The sequence below is a fragment of the Zeus faber genome (genome assembly GCF_960531495.2).
Source record: "Zeus faber genome assembly, chromosome: 2".
NCBI lineage: Eukaryota > Metazoa > Chordata > Actinopteri > Zeiformes > Zeidae > Zeus > Zeus faber.
Genome location: NC_137189.1, coordinates 50,236,979 through 50,254,360, shown reverse-complemented (window position 1 = coordinate 50,254,360; position 17,382 = coordinate 50,236,979). Strand labels below are relative to the sequence as shown.

The 17,382-nt window shown below is 47.0% G+C and overlaps 1 protein-coding gene across 2 annotated transcripts in view; it reads right to left on the bottom strand.

Moving 5' to 3' along the window:
* The window catches only part of fynb (FYN proto-oncogene, Src family tyrosine kinase b), a 76,270-nt gene that overhangs the window by 16,811 nt on the left and 42,077 nt on the right, over positions 1 to 17,382 (bottom strand). For both annotated transcript variants that reach the window (XM_080024635.1, XM_080024634.1), the window contains exons 3-4: positions 10,922 to 11,184; positions 6,123 to 6,219 (exon numbers count right to left, since the gene is read on the bottom strand). In XM_080024635.1, the coding sequence (XP_079880761.1) occupies positions 6,123 to 6,219; positions 10,922 to 11,174 (350 nt within the window). In that variant the 5' untranslated portion in view covers positions 11,175 to 11,184. The remainder of the gene's footprint in view (positions 1 to 6,122; positions 6,220 to 10,921; positions 11,185 to 17,382) is intronic.

Here is a 17,382-nt window from a genome sequence, read left to right as displayed (position 1 = left end):
TGACGGTCGGGCGGTGGTGGCGGTGGTGGCGGTGGCGGCGGCGAGCTGCTTGGCACGCGGTGGCGGCGGTTTGAAGTGTGTCGGCTCGAGTCAAACGGGAGGAGGAGGAGGGGGAGGAGGGTTCACTCCATGACCTTTCCCTCTGCCCACACACCGCCATTCAAACATCTCTCCACCCCCGCCCACCGCAGCTCCGTCCGCACCGCGTGGGGCTCGGTCTGGGCCGTCGGGTCAAGGAGACGCCGCGGAGGCTTGTTCGGCGTGACACGTCAGTTTGGGGTTAAACCGCCATCGGTCGCGCCGTCGGTCCGTCGGTCAAAACTTCCCGTATTGGAATCACATCCGTCCTCGTTCACCTCCCGTCACAAGAGGATTTCAGCTCCAAGTGATTAAAGATGGTTTGTAAAGGAGCCGAGAGAAGGACTGTTCCTCACCAGTCTAACAACGTTTACATGTGAGTATGGATATTAAATAAGATGATATTGTGGTAGCGCCCACCCCGCCTAAAAAGCTGTAATCCAGAATTAATTCGGCAGTATCAATACTATGTGATTGTTATAAAGAGTTGAAGATGTTTTAAAATTCTGCTACTACGGTATAATAGTTTCCTTTGGTGAAGCTGCTGAGTGTTAAATGGAGCTGTGTTGGAGTGTTTCAACGCACACATAACGGGCTGCTTTTAGGAGACGCTCGGCTGAGGGCTTTAATATTCATTATTACTGATGCATGCATACATATTTATATACATGTGACACAAACAAACAAACACTCACATGTAGATGCAGACAGGCCTGTGCACACCATGGTTCACACATGTACATAGACGCAGAGATTCAGTTCCATACGAAAGCAACACACACACACACACACACACACACACACACACACACACACACACACACACACACACACACACACACACACACACACACACAGCTAACTTGGTACAATTCGCAGAAATGTCACCAGTTACTTCTTGATTATGAAAACATGTTTGTTCACTGTGGATACACAAAGACTGCGATACATCCATGTTGCTGCTAAACCAAACACTCAGGGCGGCGGGGGATCGATGTGTGTGTGTGTGTGTGTGTGTGTTTGCATGTTAATTGTATGTTACACACAAAGGAAGCTCAACTGACTGAAAGTTGTGACCCCAAACAACTGAACATAAATGTTTTCATTGTTGCTTGACAACAGAGCTGGTGTGACATGTGAAAACCTCCTCCCACCGCGTCCCAAACCCTAAGGATTCTCCCTCCCAGCCTCCACGGCTTTCTCACCCCACGTAAAAACTGAAGACTCTTCCTGGGTCTCTGAGGAACAACTTACATGAAAAATAAAACACACGTGAAGCAGATACAAAAAAACTAAAATCTTCTGGACTCAACTCGAACGAGCGAACCAGCGACACACACTGACTGACAGACAGCACTGCGGTTCTGTCTGCAGCCAGCAGGGGGCAGTGTGAGCAGCTGGATGGAGCTGCAGCCACAGTGAGCCAGCAGATAATGGTGGAGGAATGGAGGGAAGAAGAGGGTGGAGGACAGGATGGATGGGGGTGGAATGGGAGAGGTGGATGAAGGTTAGCTGACGGTTGAGCCCTTCTAAACTGGACCTAGCCTCGTAGACTGGACCTATCTTTCTAAATGGACCTACCATTGTAGAGTGGATCAAACACTTGGAAATGGACCTCGTATTTTAAACTGGACCTCACCTCGCAGACTAGAACTACATTTTTCCTCTTTGAGTCATCTCCAGTGGAGGGCACAGCAAGTCCGGGTTCACTTTGGCTTCACTGCATTATACAATATATTTTGGTTTCACCATGTCATTTTAATGGTGGTGCAAAAAGTCAAAGCCACTTTGGGCCCATCCATAGCCCATAACACCACACACCTGCCAAATAAAATGTCCTGAAATTTTGTTCTGGTCTTAAAAATGAGTGATGGAGGCAGGAGAAAACAAGCTGAAAATGGACCCGTGGTGGAAAGCAATGGAGTAAAAATACTGTACTACTTACTGTACTTAAGTATTTTTTGGCAGTATGTGTACTTTACTTGAGTTATTATATTTCTGTTGATTTTTGCTTTTACTGAACTCCATTTAGCCCCCAAAAAGTTGACTTTTACTCCAATACATTTCCCCTGAACAACTTTGTACAGACGTGTCCCAGAGAGACACAACTAGAGCAGCGTGTTGGAGAGCGACCACCTCCTCCAGCGGTGATGCTGCTCCACCCGCACCTACACCTGCTACGACTGATGGAGACCAACACCCGGGGCCATATTTACAATAAATCTTTTCCTATGTCAGAGTGAAAGATGTACATTAAGTACATTTAATATCAGCTAATTTAAGACTTTTACTGAAGTAGTTTCTAATGAGTGACTTTCACTTTTACCAGAGTAGTTTTTTAGTAAGATATCTCTACTTTTACTCAAGAGCGGCTTTCCACTACTTTTTCCACCACTGAAATGGAAATAGCCAATCTAATGAACTACAAATGGATCAACATCCTGTTAATAACCTTCAGAGAACAACTGTGTGTCGTTAGGACGGTCCATGATGATGTACATCAGTAAGAAACTCCAACAAAAACAGTAATTATCTGCACTTGTGGAACGTGGATAAAATTCCCATTCAACAAAAAAACTATTTCTACTACTACTATTAGTACCATCTACAGTACAGTAAGGACAGTCACACAGCTGATCTGTAGATGATCATTCAGAAGATAACATTCTGACAACCTGGTGGTTCATGACCATGTATAAAACAACGCAACGGAATGAGGGGGAAGGAGGTTTGGTGTAGACGAGGGGGCACCCAGGTACACAGAGCACACAATCAGAATAAGAACAGTATCGGACCTGATCTAGAAATATGTAAAACCTGGGTCATGGTTTCCCCCCCTTGTGACGGCGCAGGCACCAATCAGCGTAATGACTGTTGAAACGTACCAGAGAGCAGGGCGGAGGATTACACCCCACCCTCTAACTAGCAGCCTGACGTCTCCTCAAATGGCACTGCACCACTGCAGACAAACCCAGAGAGAGAGAGAGACAGAGAGAGAGAGAGAGACAGAGAGAGACAGAGAGAGAGAGAGAGCGACAGAGAGAGAGACAGAGAGAGAGAGAGAGAGACAGAGAGAGAGACAGAGAGAGAGAGAGAGCGACAGAGAGAGAGAGAGAGACAGAGAGAGAGAGAGAGCGACAGAGAGAGAGAGAGAGACAGAGAGAGAGAGAGAGAGACAGAGAGAGACAGAGAGAGAGAGAGAGAGAGACAGAGAGAGCGACAGAGACAGAGAGAGAGACAGAGAGAGAGAGAGAGAGACAGAGAGAGCGACAGAGAGAGAGAGAGAGAGACAGAGAGAGAGACAGAGAGAGAGACAGAGAGAGAGAGAGAGCGACAGAGAGAGAGAGAGAGAGACAGAGAGAGACAGAGAGAGACAGAGAGCGACAGAGAGAGAGAGACAGAGAGAGAGAGAGAGAGAGACAGAGAGAGACAGAGAGAGAGACAGAGAGAGAGCGACAGAGAGAGAGAGAGAGACAGAGAGAGAGAGAGAGACAGAGACAGAGAGAGAGAGAGAGAGAGAGAGACAGAGAGAGAGAGAGAGAGACAGAGACAGAGAGAGAGACAGAGAGAGAGAGACAGAGGGAGGGAGGCTGGCGAGGGTCACTAAGGCATGCTGGGAGATGGACTCCCCCAGAAACAGAGAAAATGAAAACCATCCGTTGAGGCCGTCGTGGCTCAACAGCTGGCAGCCACACGTGCATACGTGTACACACACACACACACACACACACACACACACACACACACACACACACACACACACGCTGTGGTGTGGTTGTGCTGGGTGGTTGGAGGACTAGCCAGCAGGGTGGAGCCCCCTGGGCAGCTGCATAAGTTCAGAGAGAAAGTCTTAAAGGGATGTTTTCAGTGTTTGTGTACATACATTTGGGTCTCTGATGGAACTAAACTGTGAAATAAGACGAACCAGTCATTTTTTTGCGAGCTGTCTGTTTCAGAAGATACGTGGTGAAACAACCCGTTCACGTTTGCAGCCCATCCCTATGTCACGTTGGGCCTCAGTAGAATTAGAACCATCCCCACATGAGCAACTCAACAAACAAGTTTAAAAGAAAGAGGAATTAATACCAACAGTGTAAATACCAAATACCAAAGTATTTGAAAAATCCAGGTGCGTGGTGGTGCAGTGTCCCTGTCTCCCACAAGCCTGGAGCACGGCAACCAAAGATGGAACAAACCTTTAAACGAGGCCTCGTAGGTGTATGATGAAGATTCAGCAGCTGGATTGAGTATTTCTCGTCTCAAATTTGATCAGAAAGAGATTTTAGTGACTGATAAGGTGAAATCAGTGAAAGTTTACAGAGTAAATACAACAGAACCCGGAAGCCACGCTCGAACCCCATTGGCTCACAGAACTAAGAGCCTGGGGCGAGTGGCTCCTCCCACGACAAACAGCCCGTTTTGGAACAGGATGGTTTAGAGGTGTGTTACAACGGTTAGAATGCATCATCTGAGCGGTATTTCAACAAAAAACTCCAAAAACATGTTTAGGGAATCTCAGAGACCGATATAAACATGTAACACACAACAACACATGAACACACTGTAACACACAACAACACATGAACACACTGTAACACACCACAACACATGAGGTACATGAGGCTCAGGAGGTAGAGCTGGTGGTCTAGTCATCTAAAGGTTGCTGGTTGGATCCCAGGCTCCTCCTGCTAGCATGCTGTAGTGTCCTTGAGCAAGACACTAACCCCTCATTGCTCCTGATGGCTGCGTCTGTCGGTGTTTGAACAATTGTAAGTTGCTTTGGATAAAAGTCTGATCAATGTGAACACACTGTAACACACACTCTTATTTGGATCCTCTCTCTTTTTCGTTTTAGTTTGTTCAGTTTCTCTCCCGTTTCAGAGCTGCTTCCTGTTTGAATCACTCCGGTTCTTCTGGACGTGGTAGAAACATCTCAGAAAGGTACTTGAGAACATGACTCTACTTATTGGAGTTGTTCAATGCCACCGTGATACCAAATATGAGTGCATTTGGGATCAATTTTCTCCTGGTAAAAAGGATTCAGTGCAGTGCATCTAGTGAAGGCAGGTGGTGTTAGAAACATGCAAAACAAATCTCAACTTTAGATTTGTGAATTTCCTCAAGGTAATATTCTTTTTTTTTTGTCAGAGGTTTTTTTTTTATGGATTTCTGCTAAAGCCAAGGTCACATTACAGGACGTGATTTTTTGAAATGGAGAACGACAATGAACACATGCATCAGCGCACATTTAACAACATGTTCACTCCCTTCTGCGCACACACACAACACCTGCCGTCTCTGAGGGGCACAAATCTGAAGACGGAGAACGGACGGTCGGAGTTCTGCGGAGCTCCAGCGCTGCACGGAGGCAAAATATCTTGTGGTATTTTAACACCGAAACCAAGATGGATGCTGTTGTGGTTGTCTGTGCAACGAACCTGCAGCGCTGACGTTCTCCACTGATCAGACCCTCGTGAGTCAACACTGTTCCACATTCCTCCTCCATTTTAGAAGTCCACACTCGCTGCTTTATTTGCCTCCCATCTCATTGGCTGTTCGTCTGCATTGCCGTTGCTATTTGAGGCTCTGACGCGCACACACACCAAAGGATTTTGGAAAGACTCCCTGATAAAAATCGCACGTCTGATTGAATGGTGACCTGGCCGAGCGATTGGGATCGCGTGGAGGCAGATTTGAGTCTTTCACTCTCGCACACATGGTTGAGAGCTCGGATTCGACCACCCAGGACTAACCTGACTCTGCCCCATCTCAAATCGTGGCCAAACCGTCCTTGAAAGTCACGTCATGCGGCCCCAGCTTTAAACAGACTGAGGAGCCAGGTTCTTCATACGCCAAGCAGAAATGTAACCAGGCTGAGTTCTTACCACAAAATGAGGTCCGGATCGGTGCTTAAAATACTCCGACCGCCACTTTCATCCGCCATCTTCCTCTCGGTGGAGATGCCACGCTTGTACCAAACACCGGCCAACACCAGATATCAGACCATCAAGCATTCCCAGAAACCAGCAGCTGCCCTGACTCACGTGCTGTTGATGATCTGGAACTTCTCTCCTTTCCTGAAGCTGAGGTCGTCCTCCGTCCTCGCCTCGTAGTCGTAAAGTGCCACAAACAGGGTGACTCCTACCAGGGAGTAAAACAACGGAATTAGAGCCAAGTCAACTCAATTGAATTAACACAGCAGCAGGAAAGTGAAGCCGGGAGCCCTAATGTGCAGGTACGGCAGAACCTTCAAGGGACACTCAAGCTTTATGGGAGGAAATTTGCTTTTTACAGCTGTTTATAGTTTACAGTTGTTGCAAATGTAGCTGCTGAGATCTTGGAAGATGTATTTCCTTAAATTCACAGGAGCTGGGCAACTTGATCCCCTCTGCAGCCTCACGTTGAGCTATTGTAACCAAAGTGTAAATGTCTTTTATACATATATATAGTGAACTTCGTCAAAATATGTTCTAAAGTACTTTTATTTTTCCACCTGGCACTTTTACTTTTATTAAGTTTTAAAATTGCGTTGGGAGGGTGAAGTCCCTGAGACTTCCGGTTCCGGCTCCCTGTATCCATGGTGACTAGGAGGCCGGTAGGTTGCTCCGCAGATCCACTGCTGTATTTTATTAATGTTTGTAAGTTTGTTTGTGTTGTAATTTAAGTTCATTATTTGCCGAGATTCATATGAAGATGCAGTATCTCTTCCGCTATTTTTTTGCATCGTTATTAAGAAAAATGTATAATTGTCTTATTTAGGATTTTGATTTGGAGCGTAGCTGGAGTCGGTGTGCCAAAGTTTTGTTGTGTTTTTATTGCCAGGCGCTGGTGTAATAAAAGGCTGTCGCCGGAGCCGAATGGCGTCTTGTGTTCTGCCTTCCAGTCAAAATCAGAGGGTTACACGTAGACAGCTGGCATGCAGGGATGGAGCATCCCTTAAGGAACCACCTCCAGAACATTCACAAGCCATCTCTGCCTGACGGGGTCACTGATGAGGGTGGGGTCTAAGTTAAATGTTCAATTTGCAAACATCGCACGTCGCAATTTTCTCAGCTAGAGCTCAGCCCGCCAACGGGGAGTCCACATCAAACAGTTTGGGAGCCCTGAGTTAGAGGAAGGTTGTATTTCCCTGATGGCAGCTTGAACACCTTATTATTCCACATTTTACACTTGCGAGGGACGGGACGTTCCTCAGTCTTTTGCTTTCGTTTGGTGCATTGCATTTAGCAGACGCTTTTATCCAAAGCGACTTACAATTATTCAAACAGCGACGGACGCAGCCATCAGGAGCAATTAGGGGTTAAGTGTCTTGCTCAAGGACACTACGGTATGCTAGCAGGAGGAGCCTGGGATCCAACCAGCAACCTTTAGATTACTAGACCGTTTGGATGCTGAAATGACCTTCCGACGTACGACTGAGAAAGGAAACCATCTTTTTGATGGAACACCTCACGTGACCATCTCCCTACTGAGCCCGTCCTCCTCCCTCGTCTCTGTCCCGACCGTTTGCAATTTGTACTCATTAAATAGAAAATTGCTTTTACATCCCTCCTTAGCGTTTCCTCCCGTTTCTCCTTGTAGCACGACTCTCGGAGGGAAACCCGTCTGACTGTCGACCTCTTTACCGCCGGAGCGTCATAACGAGGGTAATGGAGGAGTTAAGGCTGTGAGGAGGAGCGTGGTCTCGCAGCTGAAGAACTTACCACAGAGTTAAAGTGTTGTTATTAAAACTGCCGGCTCCATAACGGCTTCAACTGGATCCAAATCTTCACGATCCTGAGCCCAGATCACAGGACAGCTCCACTACGAACCTTCCTGGACCCACACCCAACTCTAAACGTTTTCTGCGCCGAGCAGCTGCGCCGGGATATCACAATTCAGTGAATTTGTGATCGTGTCTATTTTTTTTTTAACAAAAATAAGAACGATAAAAAAATAGCCCCGGATCTATTCATCTGTCACTCCAGTCACGCATTAAAACCCACAAAAGTCATATGATATCGTTGATCAAAAACACAAGAACGTTTTGGGTTCCCTGTGTGTCCCTCAAGCAGCAGATCTACTTCACATCACTCGGCACGTCCGCACTTTAGAGCGAGCGAGCGCACCCGCTACAGTGTTTCGTCATTTTGGGCATCTGCTCAGGGCGGGCGCTTCCTGTGGGTGACAAAGGCTGCTGCCTCGGTACCGCCCTGAGGAGGTGGTGGGGCAGCGGTGGAGGTGCGTCCCCTGCGCCACACAAAAGCTCTGTGCGTAACGGGGACACTCTCTCAGTCGCTCTCTTACCGCCCCGCCCCCCCGAGGCTCCGCTTGGCCCCTCATGTCTTTGAATCCTAAAAGTGCCCCCGGCGTGGACCACGGCCGAGGTCACACCAGAGCTTAAGGGTGGTTCAGGGCTACGCCAAGGCAAGATGGCAGCCGCTGCTCTTATGAGGAGCAAGGAGGACGGAGGAGGTTGAACATGAGAGTTAAGTTCAGTCCCTTCAGCTTCAAAGCCGCTTCCTGTTATTAACCAGTCAGGATCCATTTTGCTAATCTTCTGAACTCGATATAAACATCTTAGAAACATACTTGAGAACATTATTTAAACTGTTCAATGCCACAACTGTAGTAAATAATGTTCTATTTGTGATCTGTCTTCAAGGGGGGAAGGAAGGAGGAGTAGTGTAATACATCTAATGCAGCTCACGGTGTTGGAGACAAAACAAATATGATGTGGAGATGAAGTCAATTTCTGTCTGGGGGGTTTGGGGGGCTTTGGCAGTCTTGAGGGGTTTGGTGGTTTGGGGGGTCTGGGGAATCTGGGGGGCTATGGGGGGGTCTGGGGGTTTCAGGGAGTCCGTGGGGTTTTGGGGGTCTCTGGGTTTTAGGGAGTCGGGGGGTTTGGGGGGTCTTGGATGTCTGGGGGGTGTGGTTTTAGGGGGTCTGGGGGTTTTAGGGAGTCAGAGTTCTGGGAAGTTTGGGGGGTCTGGGAGTACTGGGGTCTTGGGGCATCTGGGGGTTTGGGGAGTCTGGAAGGTTTGGGGGTTTTGGGGCATCTGGGGGTTTTCTGGACTCTGGGGAGTCTGGGGGGTCTGGGGGTTTGGGGGGGGGGGGGGTCTAGAGTTTTTATGGAGCCTGGGGGGTTCGGGGGTTTTCTCTGGAAGGAGTGAGTACACACCTACAACTCTTTGTAGTGTCGGGAGTTTGTCTCTAAATACATAAAGCGATGTCTCTAAAGCGATGTTTAAAACAAAGAAGTATATGAAGAGTATTGTATTTAAAGTAACTTATCCTGCGCATAGTATCACATTTCTTTATATACATATTCTGTATATTTTGGATTTGTTTTTTTATTTGGCTATGGAAATTATTTTTACATTTGGCTTTTCATGTTTTATTTTATTTTTTTCTGACTTCACATTATTTTTATCCCAATTGTCTGTACAGCAATGCACCTGCATCGCTACCACAACAAAAACCTCAAATGTGAAAATGTACTTGATTACGGAAATAAACAGAATCCGATTCTGAGACGGTAATGATTTTACCTCCTAGATTTTCACTTATTTTCTGTGTTTCAATGTTTTGTCATACTGTGGCGCTCTGCCTTTTACAGTATGTGTCGTGTTATGTGTCCAGTACAATCCGCCTTCTGCTCCAGGTCTCGGCTATAAGAGAGATTCTGACTCTCAGTGAGACTCACCTGGTGAAGTAAAGGTAATATAAAACCAAATCAAACCAAATCAAACCAAATCAAACCAAATCAAACCAAATCAAACCAAATCAAACCAAAAAAATGACCATCTGCCCGTGCATGGTTGGTGCACAGCCCTAATGGGAGCTACGTGATTCCAGCGGGCGGACTGAGGGGCAGGGAGGGAGGGAATTAAAAGGTTAAAGCCCTCTGCTCCCGCGCCGCTGTGTGGATTTGGATTAGGCGGGGCGGATGATAATCCACCCGCAGGGAGCGGCGCAGCCTCCCGCCTGGTTGAGTGGAAACGCAGAGCTCCTCTGGGGTTCGGACCGACACAAAGGAAATCCTGACGGGAAGTTTTCTGTGTGTCAACAGCCGGCGCCGCACAAAGACAGCACTGAGGCCGGGGGGGGAGGGCGGGGCCGGACGTTTCGGACCCAGGCTGTGTGTGCTGAGGGGGGGTTGATGTTGGGGAGTCGGGGAAACAGGGGCGGCTCGGTATGTACCCCCCCCCCCCAAGACGGATCCAACCGATCGGGATTCTTTCGTCATGAACTGTAAGGAACAGTATGATGTCACATCGCTCCCTTCTCAGACCAATTTCGGTGACCGGCTGGTATTCATTGTAACCATGGAAACGACTGCTATAAACGTGGTTATTTCTAGTGTCGGGTCCACATTTTTCTTTTAAGTTTTCTTTGATAATATCGCTAAAAGATTGATCATGAACAACCAGGATTTGGAGCGAAGCCTCCTCCAAAAAAGAACAGAACATTTTGGGAAATAATTTCTTCTGAGTTAAATGGACTGCTCTACAATTGTGTAAGAGATTTTTCTACTTACTTTGAGAAAAATTCATCTTACTTAGTGAAAAATAAAATAATTGTATGAATTTTGTTCAGTGAAATTACCGACTTTTAAAGTGCTGGAAAAATACAATGTTTTAGATTATTTCTACAAGCATTTTTTTCTTCCAGCTTTTAATAAATCTTATCAAATTGAAACAATTTCACCGAATGGAGCAGGTGATTTTGAGTCAAGGAATTTTTCAAAGTAAATTCTCTGTTTCCCTGTTTTTTAGCTTAATTTCCTGTGGTAAATTCCCCTCGGATCCCGTCTCTCCACACATTTCCAAACCGGGCCTCGAAGCTGGTTCCGGAGCCTCACCTGTCCCTCCGCGGCTCCTCAGGGTCCCGGTGTGCGAAGAGGTGTTGACCCCGCCGAACACCGTCATGCCCTGGCCCACCGCCGGTGCGTGGAAGTTGTTGTAGTTGGGAATGGCGGCGACCCCGAAGCCGGGGTAGTGCTGCGGCGTGGGGTCGGCGCAGTAGCGGTACGCGGCGGCGGGAGGCGGGAGAGCAGCATCCCGCTCCTCCGTCAGTTTGGCTGCTTCTTTGTCCTTGCATTGCACGCAGCCCATTATCCAAAATCTGTGGAGGGAAGACAGTTTGGGTCAGTAGGTTCTGTCTATCTCCGTAGGGCTGATACGATCAGTTAAAGTGACATGACTTTTTAGGGGTGTTTAGGATTGATAGTTTGTATTAGAACGCTCCAAACTCAAACCCAAATAAAACCATGACAATGTGTGATATTTATTAATTCAGGAAGTAATACTACTGCAAGTGACGTTCACATTTCCAGATATCAGTGAGAGAGTTGCTACAGTAACAGGCACTGTGAGTTCTGCTGCTCCTGCTACTATGAGATCAATTTAAAGTTGTACTAAAAGTAAAATATAAGAAGTAAATTTCAGAAAGAGAGGCACATGTGATAGACAGAACGATAGATAGATAGATAAGATGGATAGAAAGATCTATAAATACCATCAGAATTAATGATTAAAACCCTCAAAAATACTCAAGACTGTCAAGGACTCAAGGACGATAAAGCACACATATATCATATTTAAAAAAAGAGAGGAAGATGCTGAGTAAACTCAAAATAAAAACGGGAATGGAAGAATAAATGGAACAAAGATCTCTGACACATCACTAGGAGCCATAGAAGGGCGTAGGGGATAAAGTGATAAAAACATGACAAATATATTGTAATAAACGATGCCTGTTGACTGAACCCGGCACAGAACAGTTCTGGTTCAGGGTATTTTTTGTACTTCTCTCTGGGATTCAAACCTCTGTCTGTCCGTGACTCAAGCCTGGCCCAAACGAAGATTAAAGAGATGTTGAAAATGTAGAGAGCCCACAGATAATGACACATCATGACAAATTGAACAGTTTTGTTCCTATAGTGTGTGTGTTGTGTCTGAGGCCAGTGAACCCAAGCACAAGACCCTGAGACAGGAATAAAAATTAGAACTGGGATTTATTGAAGAGATCAAGGGGGTAAGACGACGTTAAGCACAGCAGGCAGGGCAGGCGGGTAGACAAGGCAGGGCAGGCGGGTAGACAAGGCAGGGAAGGCAGGTAGATTTGGCAGGGCATGCGGGTAGACAAGGCAGGGCAGGCAAGTAGATCAGGCAGGGCAGGCAGGTAGATCAGGCAGGTGGGTAGATCAGGCAGGGCAGGCCGGTAGATCAGGCAGGGCAGGCGGGTAGATCAGGCAGGGCAGGGAAGCTTGGGCAGGCAGAGCAGGTGGGGAAGGACAGGCAGGTAGACAGGGCAGGTAGCTCAGGCAGCAGGGTAGGCGAGCAGGGAACCATAACCGTAACAGGGGACAGCAGTGAAATACTTCTATTGTCTTGGGAATAAAACACAGAATACTCTGACTACGACTAAACACAGAGGGGCCGGGAGAAAGATGAACGTGGTTGTTCTAACAGCGACCTGGTGACGGGTAGATGGATCGCAGGTGAGTAGCCAGAGAAGGTGAGGTGAATGACGTTGACAAGGACATGACAAGTCCTAATCTCTCAAAATGATTTGACATGGAGGCGTGGCTATGCCAGATTACCAGAGTCCCGATGGTCAAAACCGGAAATCTTGCGCAATCAAACGTGTCTTTAGAGTAAACAAACATGGCGGTCACAAACAATGGAAGGTCCAAAATTCAACATGTGTAATATTTGCAATTTGTGATGGGTGTGGCCAGGACCTCCGAGCAGTTCAGGGGGAGGTAAAAAACACACATAGAATCCCTCACACCATAGGATAATCTGGCACTATAATCCTTAGAACCATCCGAGAATCTTGACTTTGCTCACAATTGTGGGAAGGGGGGAGTCGGGCCCAAAATGCGCTTCAATATCTTTTGTGTGAACCCTGCTTCAGCCGCTTGGACACTGCACTGTGATGCCCGGACCTCGCCTTCAACCTCCGCAGGGACAGTAACTGGAAGACTTTCACCAGTTCTTTATTTTTCTATCTCAAAAACTACAAACTAACGATGCATGGACCACTGCCACATAAAGAATGCAATTTAAATTTCTTGGCGATCCCTAACGGGAGCAGCCGAAAGAAGAAGAAAGAAGATTATAAGTTATGAGGAACGGGAAGAAATCTAACCTCTCTATTTTCAATTATCTATTTATTTTTCTTACACAGAACATTTGAATTTAGACCTCATCAATTCAAATGTAAGACCATTCAGTGACTTTAAAGGCCAAATATTTGTTCCACTATTAGGCCTTATTAGTAAAAGTGAGATGGCTGGGGGGTTGTTTGGTAGGATGGTAGGAAAACAAGGAAGAAAGGAGTTTCGTTTTTTAATTTGATAAACAAACAGTAAACCAGTGTCTCATTGGAATGGTTCGCTCTGCTCTCTGTGGTTCCAACACACTTTGAGAACAATGGCTACGCGGAGAAACCCAAAAAACAAACCATCTGGAAATAGCTTAGACGCGGCTTTTGCTTTTACGACTGAGGTACGGTGGCATTTCCGCTCGGCACAAACAAAACGTGGACATTCAGGGACCAGCAGCGGACAGCTTTATTCACTCTCCAAGGAATTAATGGGATGAAATTATCACCGTTAAAACAGCTCTGAAACAAGCTGCCAGTCGGAGTTGATTATCAGCGTTCTGACGCCAGGGACGATAAATCCAGATGCTGAATCGGCTCAAACCACTGTCTCCTCCTCCAAGTGTCACATTGAAATATTCGTCTGACTCCCTTCCTCCCTCTCTCTCTCTCTCTCTCATGCTCACTCCCTCCCTCCCCCCCCCCCCTCGGTCTCTCTCTCTCTCTCTCTCTTAATTCAATTTGATGAGCTTTACAGGGATGAATGATTTAAGACAACGCGGCCAAAGACAATAAAGTCCATGTAATTAAAATAAGATTAACACACAAAACTAAACAGAACAATGTGTGTTGATTCTCTACTGTTGATTTGCATCTTATCGATGACATTATTGCTCATTATGTATAATCTGACTTGTTGACAGACTGTACTGTGAGTAGAGGACTGAAGGCAGTGCTTGAAATGGAAATACATATGCGCCGGTATTCCACTATTTTGGAGGGGGGGGGGCACAATGGCTTGCGTGATGCGGCACGGGACACACGGGGCTTTTTTGTTTCTTTCAATTAGGAAACTGAGGAAAATAGATGCATCTAAAACAAAAACACACTGTGCGGCGGAGCTCGCAGCTTGTGCGTTCTGATAATTGAAAGAAAAGGGGCGCTCAATAAAATATGATATATTTTACAATAATGTCCACATGATTTGTGAGAAGTACCGGTACGCAAGAAAAAAGTCCGATACGCCAAAGAGTAAAACGCAGAAGCGCCGGTGCTGTGTACCAGTGGAGTAGCGGCCCACTTCAAAGCACTGACGGAAGGAGGGGTTACTCCCATGGTGACAGGAGACAACAGAGAAAGGAGAGAGAGGCAGAGAAAGGGGGAGGCAGAGAGGATGGATGTGTCCAGGCTTCCCACCTCTCAGCATGAGAGACAAACAACAGTTGTTGGTGTCGACGGGTGGGTGGTGGTGGCGTCGGTGGGGGCTCACAGGAAGTAGAAACCTCTCATCAATCAATCAGCGGGGAGGATTCCCGCTGACCTTCACACTACAGCCTAGAGACTGACAGGGGACAGACACACTGAGTCAGTGAGAGCCCGCTGCCAAATCGCTGCCCGCCAACTACCGATTCAGTCATTGATTTCACTTGAATAGGGTGATTATGAGGGTCACCGGACTCAAACCCATCCAAGAAGGAAGCCAACGGATCTCACACTGAAGTGAAGACTGGGAGGAAGTGAAGGGCAGAGGTGGTCTGGGTCACCGCTGCAGCTCAGTGTGCTGGTGGGAACAGTACAGACCTCGCCAGTAGCCTATCCGCAGGCTATGACAAGGTTAGACCGGTCTAAGAGGAGGTGCAGGGTTGAGGAGGTTTGAGCCAGCAGGATGGTGGCGATGCCACAACTGAGGCCATAGGAGGGTATGAGCTCTGGCAGGCCAAATCCCATTAAATGTTAAGTGGTAAATGGACTGCATTCATAAACCTCTTTTCTGGCCACTAAGGCCACTCAAAGCGCTTTACATGTCACATGCCTAACATTCACCCACTCACACACCGATGGCGGTGTCGGACATGCATCGGGAGCTCTTAGGCGTCAGGCATCTTGCTCAAGGACACCTCAGCAAATTGTCTGGGAGGAGCTGAGGATCCGACCAGCAACCCTCCCGTTGCCAGACGACTGACCACTCTACCTCTGGAGCTACTGCGACCACTTTTAGTACGGTTCATCCCAGTCCTCGGCAACCCATCCCACCTCTTCTGCAGAGGCAAGGCCGATTCTCCATCTTGGCCCATGTGCCGGAGAAGAGGGACACTGGAGCATTCGACCAGGTGCTGAATGATCACCTGCCTCCAACTAGTAAGACAAGCAGGGAACAGGCAAGGACTGCGACCGAGGAAGGCAGTTCAAATTCGCGAAGACCATTGCCATGACCACCCTCAATGGATGGAAGGAACTGAAAGATCATGACAGACACTAACACAAGCTAGTTCAGCAGTTCAAGTGATTTGTATGGCACATAGCATTAATACTAGCATGAGCGTCAGCATCTCGGAACCTGGGTGGGTGCACACCAAACACAGTTCTCCTGTTCTGCAGTAAACATAACTTTATTTCCTGACAACGACTCTCCAGTCCACGCTGGTGTCGCCTCACTATCAGATTGTGGCTCCAGAGTCGACAGAGCAGAACGCCGTCGCCCATCCTCCATCAAAGAAGCAGCAAACTGATGTGACTCACTGTGACATAATTACACACCAATCCATCTAATGGCCGCCAGGTGTGGAGAGGGGGAGTGAAGAGAGAGGCGGAGGAGGACATCCTGCTCTCGTTTGTCACCGGTTGTTTCCAATTAAAACAAATATTTTGGGAGAGATTTTATTTGATCTTGTGGTCACATTTAAATCCACTGTATCCCCTTCTTTCATAGAGCCTATAACAGTATAATATGATAATAACATACTAAGATTAAACATAAACTGTCAATATGCCAAAATATGCAGAGTTCTGGAGGTAAAATGAAGTGAAAGTAAAAGTTATTTTCCTGCCATGACGATAAAATTGTTCTTTATTAAGCTCCCAAACAAAAAAGTTTCAAGCCTTTTGGTTTTCTTACATAACTCATTTCTCATTTCTAACCTTGAAAAAAACAACATAGAAGATCAAGGATATTGAACAGTTTCAGGAGGAGTCTTCTGGAAAGCCCAAACCTGCTCTAATAAATGGTACATGCGTGGCAGATGTACAGAGGTTTGGGGCCAAGAGCAAGAAAAGCAGCTGGACCGCAAATCCCCAAATCCTTTGCTCTTATTCACCCCCTGGTTTTTGAGTGTCCGCTGCCCCGTGACTGCAAACCAGCATTAAAAACAAACAAACAAGATGGCAGAGCGGAGAAGCGCTGGAACAGGCCATGACAGCTCTGTCGGCCGGCGGTGTAATCCCATGTGAGAGCACGCAGAGCGGGCAGGCATCACCAGTGGAGCACAGATTGCTGTAATCCCCCCCCCCCTAACACCCTGTTCCCAAAACGCAGCACTAAGACCACAACACGCCCGTAATCGACTCCTTACATAATCTGTGATTGGTAAAAGGAAGGTTTGGATTGGAAACAGACCCGTTGATCACGTTGAGCAGGACGGACGTCGCGTTAATCTGGGAAAGTATGATGAAGATGAGGATGTAGCGGGGAGGAAGAGCTCCACCTGCGGCTGCGATGTAGATGTTTGGAATTGGGGTTTGAGGGGAAGACCGACTCATGTTAGGTCTGAACGATTAATGGAATTCAAACCGACGTGGCAATTTAACAGAGCGCTATTTTCAAATCCCAAGGCCTGCGATTTAAAAATATTTTTTTTTATGTTACACAATCTAACCAATAGGGCCGTCCAGGGCCGGCTCTTTCCATTGGCCAGATAGGCGGCCACATAGCACGCCATCCCGGGGGGGGGGGGGGAGCGATCAGCGCACATTTTGCGTACCTGTCTCCCTCTCCGACGATACAGGCGCCGGAACAGTGTTTTTATTTTATGTCTCCTCATGGAACAGAACCATGCCCCCCCGATTGTTTAAACCCTCCTGTTTAGTTTTCAAATAGAAATTATGCAAAGAGCTGTTTTGGTCCATTGTTTTTTCTAAAAGTAGTCTGTAGACATTATTGCTGAAACACGCAATCTTTAACATTGTACAGAGACAAGAAAACCACAAAATTTAATC